The sequence below is a fragment of the Typopeltis vanoorti genome, chromosome 2 (assembly GCF_054136105.1).
Source record: "Typopeltis vanoorti isolate ZY-2024b chromosome 2, IOZ_Tvanoo_1.0, whole genome shotgun sequence".
Classification (NCBI taxonomy): domain Eukaryota; kingdom Metazoa; phylum Arthropoda; class Arachnida; order Uropygi; family Thelyphonidae; genus Typopeltis; species Typopeltis vanoorti.
The window spans coordinates 172,936,292-172,953,131 of NC_143550.1; the positions used below are offsets into that span (position 1 = coordinate 172,936,292).

The window sequence follows — 16,840 nt, forward strand, 5'->3', positions numbered from 1 at the left end:
ACTTCCAGTAATACAAAAGCCCAGTTAATGGATAAAATTAAAACAGTTTTTGCGGCCCTTCCCAGGGAGACTGTAGCATCAGCTTGTTCGAGGTTCCGAAGCAGAATTGAAGCTGTGATCGATGCTAATGGTGGTTATTTTGAGTAAATCTTGTTGATAGTATTGTAATTAACTCTGCCTGTAATGTTTTTTTGTCAATTCATTAAATTTAATAGATACAAAGAAGATTTTCTTTTTCCTTACGAAACTGTCAAATTTATCCCGAACACCCTGTATATACGCCTGTGATCCTATAATGGAATAAAGAACATTTTCGACTATACTTTCGAACAAGACACAAGCGAGTGTAAAGTAAAAAGATTTTTCTTTAGCAACAATGCATCATGCAACAATGTAGTGGCAACAGCACATTCAGCAGCAACCTCCGTGCACTTGGCTTCAACAGCTTCTCTGTTGATTTTGTGTTTGAAAAATACGTTATTTGTGTATTTATCGTTATATATTTCATGATATTTTGTGCAACATGGCCCTACATCCCCAATTAAAAAAACCTAGTGAAGAATCACAGAAAAAGAGGCAAGCAATTGATCTTGAAACAAAGTTGCCAGTTCAACAATAGTGTTAAATTTCTCTTTTTTTTTTTTCTTATCTTAAATGCTTACTTTTGTGTGTGTGTATGTGTGTGTGTGTTTGTTTGTTTGTTTGTTTGTTTGTTTGTTTGTTTGTTTGTTGTGTTTATAATTTCTTATTAGTTAAACTTACGATTATTATCTTTAATGAATATCACTATTACTTGATATAATTTCTCGCGCTTGCTTTCACCCTTTTCGCTCTGTGACCACTACTTAAATTGCTCATGTGTGCAAAACTTGGTAGACAAAGAAATTGCCCACGACTAGAGCCAAATTTCCTTGATACAAATCTGGAATTAACTCCGTGTCAGAATATGGAAAAATTTGTTTGTTAAAGCTGTGTCATCCAAATTCTTAGACAGGAGAATCTTCCTTGTCAGGGAGTTAACACTTAGAATGACACACTATTCGATAATCAAGCAATTAAATTTCGCAATTACGAAAAAACTTCGTATATCTTTATTCTTACTATCCCTACAATTTAACTCGCACTGGTTCTGTTTTTATGAGTGGTGCATTGAGTTCACAGATGAGGCAATTTGTTAGATAAGAAAAAGAAAGGTTTATTCATTACTCTAATACGATGTACAAATATTAAGATCACTTAACAAAACCAAATCTCTCCTACAAAATTTAAAATGATTAACCAGACATGACCTTAATACTCCTAGTCATAAACAATGAGACAATATCTATTACCAGTTAAATTTCTGACTTGATCCTATTCAACTAACATTCTTGTACAAGCATTTATCTTATTCTAGATTCAAGAACTATCAGGCTATAACAAACTTTAGCAATTCAATACCACACTGTACATGAATTCTTACTCAGGGCTAAAACAATCTACCAGTTGATTAGATACTAAAGTCCTGGTTCAGTTTTGTAAGTCCAATCACTGGGCATATCCACACAAATTTGCACACTAACTGTTTCTTGCATGCAAAGGAATTGAAAAGTTTCTACATTACCGAGCATCAGGATCTCTCTTGCCTTTACTCTCGATCTCCCAAAAAAATTCACACGGCTTGTTACCCTCTCTTACAGTCAGTTGTCTTCAGGTAGGACAAACTAGTGATTACGATCATGAATCACCCTTTCCGATGTGGGCGAAGCTGCTCTGTGGGTTCGGTCCACGTGGTTCTGCATGTTGATTGGTTTGCACTGGCTTTTCCGCTGTACCGATGATTATGCCTGCATTGGATCGCTATCTGGCTGCATGGCTGCCACTGGACATCGTTCTTTTCAACCGCTCTCATGCACCTTCCCCAGGAACAGGAATCTCGAACAAAAAAAAAAAAAAGAGCCTTGAGTTGGCTTCGCCAAGCTCTATATATCCTTGCTGAGCTGTTCTCCCTCTTACGTCTCTCTTTTCCAGTCGGCACCTAAAATTCTTGCACTCGGTACCGTTCTCTCTTCGTTGCGTTCTCCATGCACGAAACTTAGACCTTGCGTACATGACTGCCTGGGGTAATTTCTTTAAGCCAATTATCCCATTGTATACTTAGATCTAACTTTCTCATGATAACATAACTTTCACTAAATTCCAACCCTTAACGGTTTTACAAGGACACTTAACAATATAATACATAGGAGAATTTACAATTAAATGATTATTTCGTTACTTCTGTCAACAATTTCACTTATACCTATATACAAGCATTTTCTCCAGGAATTTTTTTTGTACCTGTTAAATCTGAATGAAATATTTTACAATATAATAAACCTTTCATTCAAGATTTAACAATAGTGAAGAAGCTACGACAAGGTACTATCAGAAAAACTAATAATCATACATAGAAGACATGAACCAAAAGTACATACCTCTTAGCACTGTGACCATAACCACTAAATCACTAAGTCTCTTCAAGATGTTGAAAGAGAAAGCAGGACCCGATTATGACTGCAAATTCGATTCTTCTTCCGGTTCTTTCATGAGATTCAAGCGGCGTTTTGCACTGCATAATGTGAAAATATGTGGTGAAACCGCAAGTTCCAATGAGAAGTCTGCCAAGGAGTTTGTGGAGAAATTGGATAAAATTATTATGGAGGAAAATTCCACAGCAAATATTTAATATGGATGAGGCCTCCTTGTTTCGGAAAAAAAATGCCCGAGTTGACAATTCATCCACAAAAGCTAAAATCTATGCCTGGTTTCAAAGCTCTTAAAGACTCTGAAACCATTTATGATATGGCACAGCGAGAATCCACAAGCCTTCAAAAACATTAGGAAGCATACTCTTCCAGTTCATTATTGGAGAAATAAGAAGTTGTGGATGACTCAAAAATTGTTTGCGGATGCCTTAATCAACCTGTCATGCGGAAATGGAAAGCTATTGTGTGAAAGAAAATGTAGAATTTAATTCTAGATCATGTTCAAGGTCATGCTTCTTCCTCCAAACAATAAATCAGGAAGTTCTAGTAGCATTTAAGGTTTATTCTCTATGGAGAACTTTTTCACAAGCCATTTCTCCTAATGAAGGAAATTACCAAACTCTCATGCAATTCTGAAAAGCATTCAATGTTTATCATGCTATTAAAAATATTGCTGTAGTTTGGGATGACGTGATCTCTCAATGTATGAGTGGCATATGGAAAAAGACATTAAAAAGGTTTGTGCACAATTTTGAAAGTTGTGAAAAAAAATGAAGACCTTTGTAAATTGAGTGAAGAAATAGTGGGCAAACAACCTGAATCTCAAAGTGAATGACAACGACATAGATCAATCCATAGGAAGTGCCCCTAAAGAGTTGACCAACGAAGAATTGGTTGAACTGGAGGAATAATGTGTTGCAGAAGAGGAAGAATGAGAAAAGGAAGAGGAAAAAGAGAAACAAGGAGAGGTAGTGTATGTTTTATTTTTGATGGTATATATCAGAACACAAAATTATAAGTAAATAATTATTTATTGACTTATTGCTGATATTTTGCTGGTGTTATAACCAGCATCTTCAGAGCACAAAAACAGTTTGTCACCATACGCGAGACTACAACAACATGGTGTAATCAATGGACTAGTTTAACAAAATTGTAGCGGCAACACAAAGACTAAAGTCCTAATTAGGTGCCCTCTATCTGAAAAAAAAAAAAAAATTGCAGTTACTACACAAAGACTAAAGTCCTGAAAAACAGAGAGAAAAAGCTGGTACTAGTTATGTCTTAAGATGACTGTCTCCCTGATCTTAGGTAAAAATATACAGCCATATTTGTTGAGATTTGGAGTATGTTTCAAGGCTTCTGTTGCTTCTAAGAACAATCTCTCCGACTTGTAAGAGTTTATGTGCAGTACTTTTGTTTTCTTCCAGTTGATCCTGTGTGCAGGGGTATCCAAAGCACGATCTGCTAGGCCCGACTTGCCATAGTGATAATGCCGGATGTATCTTTTATGTTCGCCGATGCGGATGGTCACAGTTCTTCCTGTTTTGACCATAGTAAGCTTCATCACACGAGCAGGGTACTTCATAGACTCCTGGATGTGATAGGACCTATGTGAAGGACCAGGTTGTGGCTCTTTTGGTGGAACCTTTGTTTTTTTAATGAAAATGTCTGATGTGCTTTGTTTATTCTTCTTCTTTTCATCATAAATTTGTTTATAGCAAGCAAATGCATCATGTACTTTCCTTTGTACTAATAAGTAGCATTCAACATTGGAGTCCTTGTCTTCAACCATTTTGAGAACATTGCTAACTGCAGAGAACATTTCTGCAAGATCATTCACTGTGAATTGTTTAACTTCCTCTCCTTAAATGTATAGAAAGGCTTATGTGTTCGTCGTACATGTTTTATTTTTGATGGTATATATCAGAACACAAAATTTTAAGTAAATAATTATTTATTGACTTAGATATTTATTGATGTAGATATCCCGGCCACATTGAACTATTAAGTTCAATGTGGTGGGGATATCTACGAAACATACCCCATGCTTTGATCTATTTTGGCTACTTGGCACTTGGGTACAATCTCTTATCTTACTTCACTGCTTCCTTGATAGGTGTTAGTCTGACTGCTTTAGCATTAAATTTTGTAAGATGGAAAAAAGTATTCCAATCAGTCTAGTCCATTTTCCACATCAGTGTCCCTGTGTAGGAGATCATAGTTCCTGTGAAGACATTGTGCAAATAACAGGAAAATGATCACTTCCATATATGTTCTTTTCAACATGCCACCTGAGCAGCGGAAAGGCAGGAAAGCAGATTGTAAGATCTATTGCAGAATACAAGGGGGTACATTGAAGGAGCCTTCTCGTAGATTGTGTTATATATAAAGGCAATCACTCAGAATTCACAATCGGTCGTACCCTGGGCAACGTTGAAATTCAATGGCTAATCCTTCAGCTACCGGAACAATCATACGAACTATAAATCAGCCTTCTTCGAGGCTAGCTTTTAAGATGACTTCAATAAACATTGAAGGACTCTCATCTGGAAAGGAAGTTTTATTAGCAGACGTGTGATACATGCAAATGTGATGTTTTAGTTATCCAGGAGACACATCGAGGAGTAAATAGCAATAGACCAAAAATTCACAGTATGAAATTAGTAGCTGAGAGACCACACAAGCAATACGGTAACGTTATATTTGCTAAACCAGTCTTGGATATCAAATCTATACATATGACATCCCATAATAATATAGAGATATTAACCATCGAGATCAAGTCCTGCACATTCACATCAGTTTATAAGCCACCTAATGAAGATTTCGTCTTCAAAGAACCTGCCAATTTTAATGCCCAGAAGGTTAAAATAATCAAATAATTAAAATAAACTCTGACAGGAATCGTGCTGAGCTGGAAAATTGGGCTGAGAGAGAAGGACTGAAGCTGATTCACGACCCCCAAGTTAAGACCATCATTCAATAGTGGAAGGTGTAGAAGAGGCTATAATCCAGACAACATCTTTATCAGTTAACAAGTAGCTGTGCAAGCGATGAAGATAGTAGAAGAGCCAATACCAAGAACTCAGCACAGACCTGTTACTTGTGAAGTCAGAGCCATTATCAATCCAAAGATAGAACCCTTTAAGCGGTGGCTTAATCTTAAAAAAGCAAGGTGGGATGGATTTGCGAAGGAACTTGATCAGACAGTAAACACTCTTGAAGCGGATCCAAGTAACTATGAAGAGTTCGTGAATACCATCAAAATAGTATCTCGGTGGCACATACCACGAGGATGCAGAACTCAATACATCGCTGGGCTTAATGTAGATCTGATGGAACAACTAAAAGAATATAAAATCAGATATGATGAGGATCTTTTCGCTGTAGCCACAATTGAAGCAGGCGAAAAACTGATGGACAAACTCATGGATGGTAGAAAGAAGAGATGGATGAAGCTGCTGCAGGATTTGGATATGAAACAGAACAGCAGACGAGCATGGAAACTGGTGAAGAATTTAAGCAATGATCCAACTAAAACTCCAACTTACGTAACAGAGGTCACGCCAAACTAGATTGCTCACCAGCTATTATTGAATGGCAGGACAGACAAGAAGATACCAGAAACCAATCTTATGCACATTAAAGAAGCTGAGACTAACTTATTAGCCTCTTTGTTCTCCGAAGAAGAACTAAGAAAAGCTATATGTCACCTGAAAGAGAATAGATCTGCTGGTCTGGACAACATTCGGACAGAATTGATAAAGCGTTTCGGTCCGGTAACCATCCATTGGCTGGTGAAATTAATATGAATAAGTGCATAGAATCTCTACAGTTGCCCAAATTATGGAGGAAAGCTCAAGTAGTAGCTTTACTTAGACCAGGAAAGGAACCTACAGAGCCGAAGAATATTTGCCCTGTTTCTCTCCTCTGCCACTTGTATAAAGTTTTTGAATGAATGATTCTGGAAAGAATAGCAGCAAACATTGATGAGAAACTTATACCCGAGCAAGCCAGTTTCCATCCCAGAAAGTCCTGCTGTGGCCAAATTCTGAATCTCACGCAGCATATTGAAGATGGTTATGAGAAGAAGCTTGTGACTGGAGCAGCTTTTATTGGTCTCTCGGTGGCACATGACACTGTTAATCACAAGAGACTGTTGGTCAAGCTGTACCAAATAACGAAAGATTTTCACTTCTGATTCACTTCTGATTTCTCCATCTACTCTTCTTTCCAGAGTCTACGATTGCAAGGAAAGAAGAGTAGATGGAGAAATCAGAAGAATGGTTTACTTCAAGGCAGCATATTGGCCCTGATGCTCTACAATATTTATACTAACAATCAGCCCACCCACCCACGAGTGAGGAGGTTTATCTATGCTGACGACACAGCGATATGCAGTCAAGCAAGGAGCTTTGAAAAAGTTGAGAGGAGGCTGACAGAAGCCCTAGAAATACTCTCCACTTATTATGAGACCAATTGTCTGAAGCCTAACCCAAACAAGACTCACAATAGGGAAGCAAAATGCCACTTAAACATTGCCTGGAGAGGAAAACGCCTCGAACACTGCAGTAATCCCAAATATCTTGGAGTTAAGCTGGATCATACCTTGTCATATAAGATGCATTGCCAGGAACTAAAAGGAAAAATCTATGCCAGAAATAACATAAGAAAAATGACCGGCATGACGTGGGGAGCTCAACCCGAGGTACTTCGTTCGACAGCTTTGGCATTCTGTTTTGCTGCAGGGGGGAATATGCTGCCCCAGTGTGGGAAGCATCCACCTATGATACCTTAACAGATCATAACCTGATGCCTAAGACCAATCCCAATCAACAAACTGTATCCCTTAGCAAGCATAGCGCCACCAGGTATAAGATGTCAAGTGGCTGGTGAGATGGAGAGAAAAAAGCAGATGACCGACGAAAGATATCCGATGTATGGCCTTATCATCACGGCTTCTCGACTCAAATCAAGGTGTTGTTTTATGCAAAGAACTAAATCATTGATCCATAAACCTGAGGAGCGACGTCTTGTTCTATGGAGGGAATCGGTTCAACTTCAAGAAGTCCCCATAATTAAAGAAGAATTAATCAAGGGATATCACCTACCCTACAGCACTTGGAGGACTCTGAACCGTCTTAGAGTGTGAGTGTCCAAATATAGAAGTAATCTGATGAAATGGGGTTATGCAGATGATGATAGCTGTGACTGTGAAGACGTCCAAACTGACGAACATCTTTCATGTTGCCCAAATTTAATCGATGTGTGCTCCACAGATGACAGTCAATGACAAGGCGATACAAGCCGCTGTTTTTTGGAGGGAGAAGATATGATTGGTATTCCAGACTCGGAAAGTAAACAGGTAGGCACATGGAAGAAGGTATTGATTCAATTTTTAATAAGAGATGGCCATGTTGTCAAGCATTCACCGAATGATAAGACCTCATCCGTTTGTTGACACTACCCCACAGAGTGCTTTGTCTATTACATGAGAAGTATTGGCCGAGACAGTTGCAATATATGACTATCAAGTTCCATCTCATAACCCATGGTACGTATATCGAACATACTGTAATAAGAAATCCCACAGATAGGCAAATCACTACTGCATCCAGAGCAGTATTAAGCTGGACATGAGTATGGCTGCCCACTAAACCATGAGCATTATTCAGTTATTTGCTGGTGATACAAAATTGGAAGGTAATAGTTGATAAAGATGATGTAGATATCTTGCAGGATGATTTAAATAACTTGGCATTATTATGGTCAAAGGATAATGATTGTCAGTTTAATGTTGCTAAATGTAAGTTTATGCACTTTTGAAAAGGTTACAGAATTTTTATCACATTGATAGTGCTAGATTGCAGGAAATTAATGAAGGTAGGGTCTTGAAGGTAATGGTAAAGATTACATACTCTGTATTATATTGATAGTTGCTATTGTATATTTCAGAAAATTGATGAGACTAGGGATTTAGGGTGATGATGAACAGTGATAAGTTCAGAGGACATATTGCAAAAGTTGGTAAAATAATTCAGAGGATTACTTGGATGCTGATAAACAAGCTACCAAGTAAAGATAGGGAGGTTATTATCCCCTCTGTTTAAGGCTATGATTTGGCTGCATCTTGATTACTGTGCACAGATTTGGTCACTTGGATTTTCTTGGGATCAGGAAGTTGTGGAGAGGATTCAGAGAGGAGTTACTCAACTTGTGACAGGTCTGTGGAATGCTCCCTATGAAGATAGGTTGAAAGCATGTGGGTTGAAAAATTCAGTTGATAGGTGGAAAAAGAAGGGACATGATATTTTATAAGTTATATTTTATCTATTTATATTATTTTTTATATATTATTAATGCAATAAAATGTTTATGGACATGTGAATGTTTCAACTGATCAAGGTTTAAGTTAATATTTCATCCTGAAATATGTTTTTTTTTTTTTAAAGGTTAAAGTATGTCAGAAAAATTATAAACCTCTTCACTTAGAACAACAAAGGGAATCAATGAATACATTTTGGAATCATTGCTATGAAAATCTGATGATTGCTAAGCATAGACGTAATAGAGAATGCGGAGAAAGCAAACTCCGATTTCAGGTAAAACTTGACTGAAATATTTTAGCTCTCTTAATGCAACTCTTAGAGGTAATATTATACTTTCATATGAAATAAAAAATGATTCAGCTTCCAGTGAAACTGTACTAGATTCTCAATAAACAGGCTCTAAAAACAAAAACCTATAAAAATAAAATAGTAAAACAATGATAAAAATATTGTATACCATATTATTACTTTTCATATATGAGTAAGTGTTATGGGAACAAGATTTTCCCCTCCCTTCCTACTATTCCCTAGCAGTAATTTGTAACTAACAGTGAGGCTGTAAGATGATCTCATTTCTAAAATGTTTTTTCATTGTCTGATATTTTAAGTTTGTATTTCTTGTGATCCCCCCCCCTTCCTCTTGTAGAGTTTTATTTTTAAATTTAATTTTATTATTATTTTTAAATAACAGCCCTTAAAAACTCATCTTTTAAAGTTTATTGATTATTATATAATCATGTCTTCTGAGGCACTCGTGTAGTTGTTAATCCATCTTAATCAGGTTCCTATGCCATCAATTTTTGTTTTATGCTCCAATTTTGTTAATCTATTTAAGTGACCATATCATCTTGCACATTCCTGAATACTAATAAGGTGCATATTGTTTCATTTTTAATATTTGATGTTTAATTTTATTTGATGAGAGGCACTCATGAGGCAACAGTAGCGGTGGGGTGTAAGAAGAGCTCTGGATTCAGATAAGTTATTCTTGAAATAATTAATTGTATATGAGTGATTGTTTGAGTAAGAGCTGCTATAAAAGTTGTGTTCTACTAGCATTATTAATGTGTGGAATATTTTGCTTAAACTTAATTACAAATTCGTTGTTTTTAGCACTTAGAGTAGTAACTAGCAGAGGAAAGATGGCGGCGATTTTGCCAGTGCATGACTTTAATTTAGACCTCAGTCGTTTCGTAAAGTGCGAGGTGTGCTACATGTATTCTTTTGATTACATAGATGGTAATTTAGAGCTGATGGAAGAAGGGTATTTGTGAAGTGTGAGCTCATCAAATCCTCGTTTAGCTCACACTTCACAAATACCTAATATGAATTTGATGACAGAAAGTGTTAGTGGCGAGAATGTCGTGGGAAGAATGAGTGCTTGTTCAAAAGAGAAGCATGGTGTGAAAGAAAGGCGAAAAATTGTTAAAAAAAAAGAAAATGAGTGATTTGAAAACCATAATGGATGGTAAGTCAATAGTTCGAAAATTAGAAAGATTGAATAATAAAGAGAATGTGACGCGAGATTCAAAAGTTGAATTGGGTTGGATGAGGCAAGAGATGAAATGGATGCTGAGTGAAATTAAGAAAATTCGGGTGAAAATGATTAAAACAAATCAAGTAGGTATGAAAGGCAAGTGAGTGGCGTTGTATGGCGACTCCATTATTAAAGGTGTGCTGGATGAGAGGATGCACAAGGTATATTTTCCAGGCAGTAAAATGAGTAGAGTGATTGAGACATTGGATATAAGGAGGGAGCAAGCAAAGGAGTTGATGGTTATAATAGATATAAATGTTGACAGAAGACAAAGAGCATGTCAGAATGGATATCAGGAAGCTACTTAGACAGATAAAAGAGAATAGTGTGACAGGAAGGGTAGTAAGTGTGTTGCCTAGGTATGACTGTGGTGAGATGAGGCAGAGAGCAAGGATTATGAATGATATGTTGGCTGAAATGTGTGAGGAGAGAGGTGTACAATTTGTTAATGTGTGTGGAATGAGTTTGAAGGATGAAGTGAACTGCATGGGAGCAATGGACTGCATATGAGTGGTTATGGTGTGAGTCACTTGGAGAGACTGTTGCTGGAAGGTAGAGAAGTGAGTACAGAGAATTTTTTATTTATATATTCATATGGAGTTTCTGCCCTTTTCTCCCCCATCCGTATTGGGGCAACTTGAGCCCCCTCATAGGGGGTTAAATATTTTATGGCTGTAGATCCGTGTGTTCACGGGGCTGGTTTGCCTGCTTGCAGGATGAAAAACCCCAGATAAACTGGGGGAAAAACCCTGCTGTCCACACCCAAGACTGGATAACTTTGCTATGGCTGAAGAAGATCCTTAAGCTCCTCTCATCGGTGACACGAATCTAACCCAGGACACTCCTTCCCCAGGCATACTGTTGCAAAGTGCAAAGCCACTAAGCTAACTGCGCAGACAGTACAGAGAATGAATCAGATCAAGTGGGAAGTGATGTGGAAGAGCAGGAGAGGTGGTTATGAATGAGGAAGTAAATGGCACGAGTATGGAAAATTACAGAATGGGTGTGCAAGATGAACAGGGAAATGGAGAGGCTCAGGGTTGATAGGGGTAGACATAATGAGAAAGGTGGATGCTCCAAGAGCATGTGTAGATAGGAAAGAATGGGATGACCTGTGATCAAGAGGAAACAGTTGGAATTGAAGAGGGTTCTAAAATGAATAAGCAGAAAGGGAAATGGCACCAGTTGAGCATGGAGAGATCACATCGAATGAGTGTTATTAGTGGAAGAACAGCTTTAGATCTAGGAATGAGCTGTTGTGTTTATATACACCCTCTGTCCAAAAGGAAACCAAACTTTTGATAGAAAATAAAATACAGGCCAATTATAATTATTCAAATCATTTATTTCAATCAATATACTCTCCCTCATCTTCGATATAGTGTTTGGCACTGTTAATTAATTCGTTAAATGAGTTTTTTATATTGATTTTTGGGATGCTGTTGAGAGTCGTGGTTACTGCCACTTGAATGTTTTCAATAGTGTCATATTGCTTTCCTTTCATCGGCAAATGAAGTCGGGGGGGAGTGAAAGAAGTCACATGATGCTAAATCAGGTGAGTATGGCAAGCGATCCAACACACAAACTTAGTTTTTGCTCAAAAACTGTCTCACAATGTTTGAACGATGAGATGGTGCATTATTGTGCAAAAGTGACAAGGTCCCTGCATCACGATATTCATGCCATACACGACGAATTCTTGCTATCAGTCGCTTCAAAACTTCGAGATAAAACACCACTGGCGGAACGAATTCTTTGTGGATAATGCCCTTGGAATCATAGACACAAATCAGCATTGTCTTTACTTTTGACTTCTCCAAGTGACTTTTTTTTCGGATGCCCCCTCTTCTGGTGGTCTACACTCAGCACTCTGTTTCAGGCTCATACTCAAAACACCATATTTTGTCACCAGTAACGATCATTTCATCTTCAATCAATTTCACGGACAATTTCAGGTTTCTTTGATGCACTTTTTGGATGTTAACTTCACTCAGTCCAGTTTTTGTATGGCCCGGCTTTTCATCGTCCTCAGGCATCTCACGACCACTTTGAAATCACGTAAATCACTCAGAAACTTGATTACGGGATAAGCATTCATCACAGTACACTTTTTGAAGCATTTGATGCGTTTCGGTAAAACTTTTACCAAGTTTAACAAAAAAAGTCAGTCGCAGCTCTCTGTTTGAAACTCATTTTCCGACCGTTCGTCAAAACACACTGTCACTCTTGGCACTATGACTCGGCTTCTAATGAAACAAATGTCATAAACAGTTGACACAACACTAATGAAGGTTACCGCTTTCAACAACAACATGATACAACAGGTGGTGCCACTAGTTCTATTTTCGAAAAGTTCAGTTTCTTTTTGGACAGAGGGTGTACAAATGCTAGAAATGTAAGAAACAAGGCAGATGAAATGGTTGCACTAATTGAGCCTGTTCACTCAAAAAATTGTTAGACTACGTGACACGTGCTTAGATGAGGACGACATCCTGACAGGAATAGCGATAGAAGGATATGATGTGTTTCGTGAGAATAGAAGGTGTAAAAAGGGAGGGGAGTGCTATTGATGATAGAGAAAGAGTTATGTCTATACAAAGTAGAGATGCAAGAGGAAAATAGTGCCAGTGGTTTTGAGGTAGTATGGTGTGAGATAGAGCTGAATGGAATGAAATACTTGGTTGGATGTTGTTATAGACCAGGAAATGTGGATGGTAGTGACTATGAAATATATAATCAAATTAGTCAAGCAAATAAGAAAAGAGTGATCATTATGGGCGATTTTAATTAGCAATATAAACTGGAATGATGAGATAGCAACTGGAAGTAAAGAAAATTAGTTTCTTGAGTTTTTAAGGGATAACTACTTCAGACAGTATTTAACAGAGGGCACACGAGGATTGAGGGTCTTAGATTTGGTCATCTCATCAGAGGATGTAATTATAAATGAAGAGTCAAATCACCCACCAATTGGTGAGAGTGACCATGAGGTTATTACCTGGGTGGTTGCCAGCAGTGTGAGGACCTCTGTAAGAAAAGGGGCTATGTGGAACTACAAGGGGGGGGGGATTATGAAGAGCTCAGGAAAGAGCTTGCAGGTGTAGCATGGAATGAGGAGTTTGCTGCAAAAGAGATCAATGCAGCTTGAGGGATTTTCAAAAACTATCTAGTAGATGCAATGTCTAAATGTATTCCAAGGGTGAGAAGATTAAATAAGGTAGGTCGAAATGGATCAATAAAGAGATGAAGCATGTGATACAGAGAAAAAGGGCATTGTGGAGGCAGTATAAGAGAAGTGGAAATAACACATAGACCACACAAGGAGGGTGACTTGATTGGTGAGAGGGTAAAGAAAGGTATGAACAGCAGTTAGCTGATGAAGCCAAAAAGAATCCTAAGGAGTTCTTTTGATATGTAGCCAGCAAAAGAAAGAATGATTATGGAAGGATGACATTGATTGGAGAAAATGATATAAAGACTGCTGTTGCAGTTGTGGTGGAGATTCTTAATGAACAGTTCATAAAGGTATTTCAATCTTAGAATGTGACTTCATGGAGAGATCGAGAGCAGCTGATGATGGGAAAGAGAGACTGAATGTAGTGAGCAAGAGATGTATGGGGATTTGAGCAAACTAGATGTAAATAAGGGTGTGGGACCTGATAATATATCACCACGTATTCTGAAAGAATGTGCCAGGGAGTTGACATCGGCCTTGACATATTTTTTTTAATACGAGTCTTGCACTGGGTCAAGTTCCTGAGGAGTGGAAGAAGGGCAAGATTGTGCCACTTCATAAAGGAGATGATCAGTGGCAGCCCGTACATAAGCACTGCGACACTACAACACTTCCAAGGAAAAAGAATTAAATTTTGTTTGTGTTTATAAATAATAACAATGCTTATAACATTATATAAATGCAGTACAACATGTTATAGCTTATGTTTTGACATTGATTGAATAGTTAATAATTGGAATTGTTCAATTAACGCTTTAGATTACGAAACAAATGCACTGCGATCTAACACCAATATTCGTTTGCTCTTGTCATTGCACATTACATCATTCTCAACTGTAACTGATCAAACGGCATGTGACAGGCCAAGAGGTCTAATCGAAAGGAAGCAGCACGAGTGAGGACAGAGGGGCCAACTATTCATCACTATGCTCCCATCCTGTCAGTACTTACTGCTAGTACTGTGAAAATTGCAGCCACTATTTCCCTTCCTCCCTCTCCCCCCACCACACGCTGGGGTATGCCAAAAGCAGAGCTAGAAGCTGCATTAAACATTCTAGCTCCTATTTCCCTTCCTTCCTATCCCTACGGGTCGAAGGTCCCTTCCTGCAGTCCTACTTTTATGGCCTTAACTAGAGTGCTAGACGGACTAATCATAGACAACCCCACTCCTCTATTAGAAACTATCTCGTTCCCCAAAAAGGTAAGGCCATAAAAGTAGGACTGCAGGAAGGGACCTTCGACCCGTATGGATAGGAAGGGAAATAGGAGCTAGAATGTTTAATGCAGCTTGGAGTGGGTGGTGCTGCCCAAAATAAAGCACAAGAAGGTTACAACGTTCTGTGTGTACTAATATTGCTTCACAAGATCCAGATGGAGATCAAAGGCCAAAGAACCACAGACACGTTGCACTGCAGGCCAAGTGTATTTTTAGTAAGCTTACGCACCTTATTTCTGTGAGATATGAAACTTTTATTATTGGTGCGAGTGCCTGGTGAATTATTTTTTGTAAATCTTATTTTATTTTATTAAAATAACATAATTATTTATTTATTATAGATACAAGGCTGAACTATGATGAGTGTCACTGTTGAAACTACTAAAGAGAATTATGTTTTTTCAATTATCGTTACACGAAACAAATGCACTATGATCTAACGCCGATATTCGTTTGCTGTAGTTGCACATTGCGTCATTAGATACACTGCCGCTTGGATAGTGTATCTTATGCCTGCGCTCATTATTTCTGGAGATACGAAACGTTTATATTGGCGCATGTTCGTGGTGAACTATTTTTTTGTAAATCTTATTTTATTTTGTTAAAATAACATATAATTATTATAATAACATATAGTTAATAATTAGAATTGTTTCAAGTTGTTGGAGAAGCTTGTGAGAACAAGGGTTCAGAATTGGGTTGACAGCAATAGTATTATTATCTTTCATGGACAGCATGGATTTACTAAAGGGAGGTCATGTTACAATAAAGTGACTGCTTCCATGGACAGAGGAGAAGGATACACAGTAATATACTTAGATTTCCCAAAGACTTTTGATAGATTACTACATGATAAGTTGATAGTCAAACTAAAGTGGGTGGGATTGGATATTAGATTGGTGCATTGGATTGGAGACTGGCTATCTGATAGGTATCAACAAGTTGTATGTGGGTGCAATATCCAGGAAAAGAAGTCACTAGTGGAGTGCCTCCGGGGTCTGTTTTAGGGCCATTGCTGTTTAACTTGTATATTAATGATATTGGTGAAAATTTGGATGGAGATATTCAGTTGTTTGCAGATGATGCAAAGTTGGGACGAACCATGAAGAGTAGAGATGTTATGGCCCTACAAGAAGACTCGAAAAAATTGAATGATTGGGCACGGGAATGGGGATTTGAGTTCAATGTTGCAAAATGTAAGGTTTTGAAATTTGGAAAACAAAAATGAGATGCAGAATTTATGCTTGGTAAAGATATATTGTCGGAGGTGAAGGAAATAAGAGATCTGGTGGTGATAGTGGATAAGGATCTGAAATTTAGGGGACACATAGCCAAAATTGTGAAGACAACACAAAGACTTCTGGGAATGATGCGGAGGACACTGATGTGTAGAAGCAGGGAGATTCTTGTTCTGTTGTATAAGACTTTGATTAGGCCACACATGGACTGTTGTGCCCAGATTTGGTCACCTGGTTTTCAGAAGAATGAAGAGATGTTGGAAAGGGTCCGAAGGCGTATGACTAACGTAGTTTCTGACCTCTGGAATGTCAAGTTTGAAGAAAGATTGAGAAGATGTAATTTGCAGAGTCTGGTGGACAGGAGTAAGAGGAGAGATATGATAGAAGTCTGCATGTTAGTAAGGGGTTGTTATAGGATCAATGCTGGAGGGATTCTACAGAAAATAGTGGGAGATTGGGAGAGAACCAGAGGTCATCCCTAGAAACTGTATAAAGAGGGTGTGAGTAGGGGAGTGAAAAGCAGGTTTTTTCCATTCAGAGTTGTGAATGATTGGAATGCCTTGCCTGAGAGTGTGGTGTCTGCAGAGAATTTGAGTGTGTTTAAAGCACGGTATGATGAGCTGTGTGTGTGTGTGTGTGTGTGTGTGTGTGTGTGTGTGTGTGTGTGTGTGTGTGTGTGTGTGTGTGTGTGTGTGTGTGTGTGTGTGTGTGTGTGTGATAAAAGGATCTCCTAGATGAGTGTTTGACTCCATGGGGTCTTGGATAATAATAATAA

The 16,840-nt window shown here is 38.1% G+C and overlaps 1 protein-coding gene across 1 annotated transcript in view; it reads left to right on the forward strand.

Annotated features, from left to right (window-relative positions):
• The window catches only part of LOC150109672 (neurobeachin-like protein 1), a 1,254,229-nt gene that overhangs the window by 867,345 nt on the left and 370,044 nt on the right, over positions 1-16,840 (forward strand). Inside the window, exon 38 of the mRNA XM_090413954.1 lies at positions 8,963-9,112. Within this exon, the coding sequence (XP_090270080.1) occupies positions 8,963-9,112 (150 nt within the window). The remainder of the gene's footprint in view (positions 1-8,962; positions 9,113-16,840) is intronic.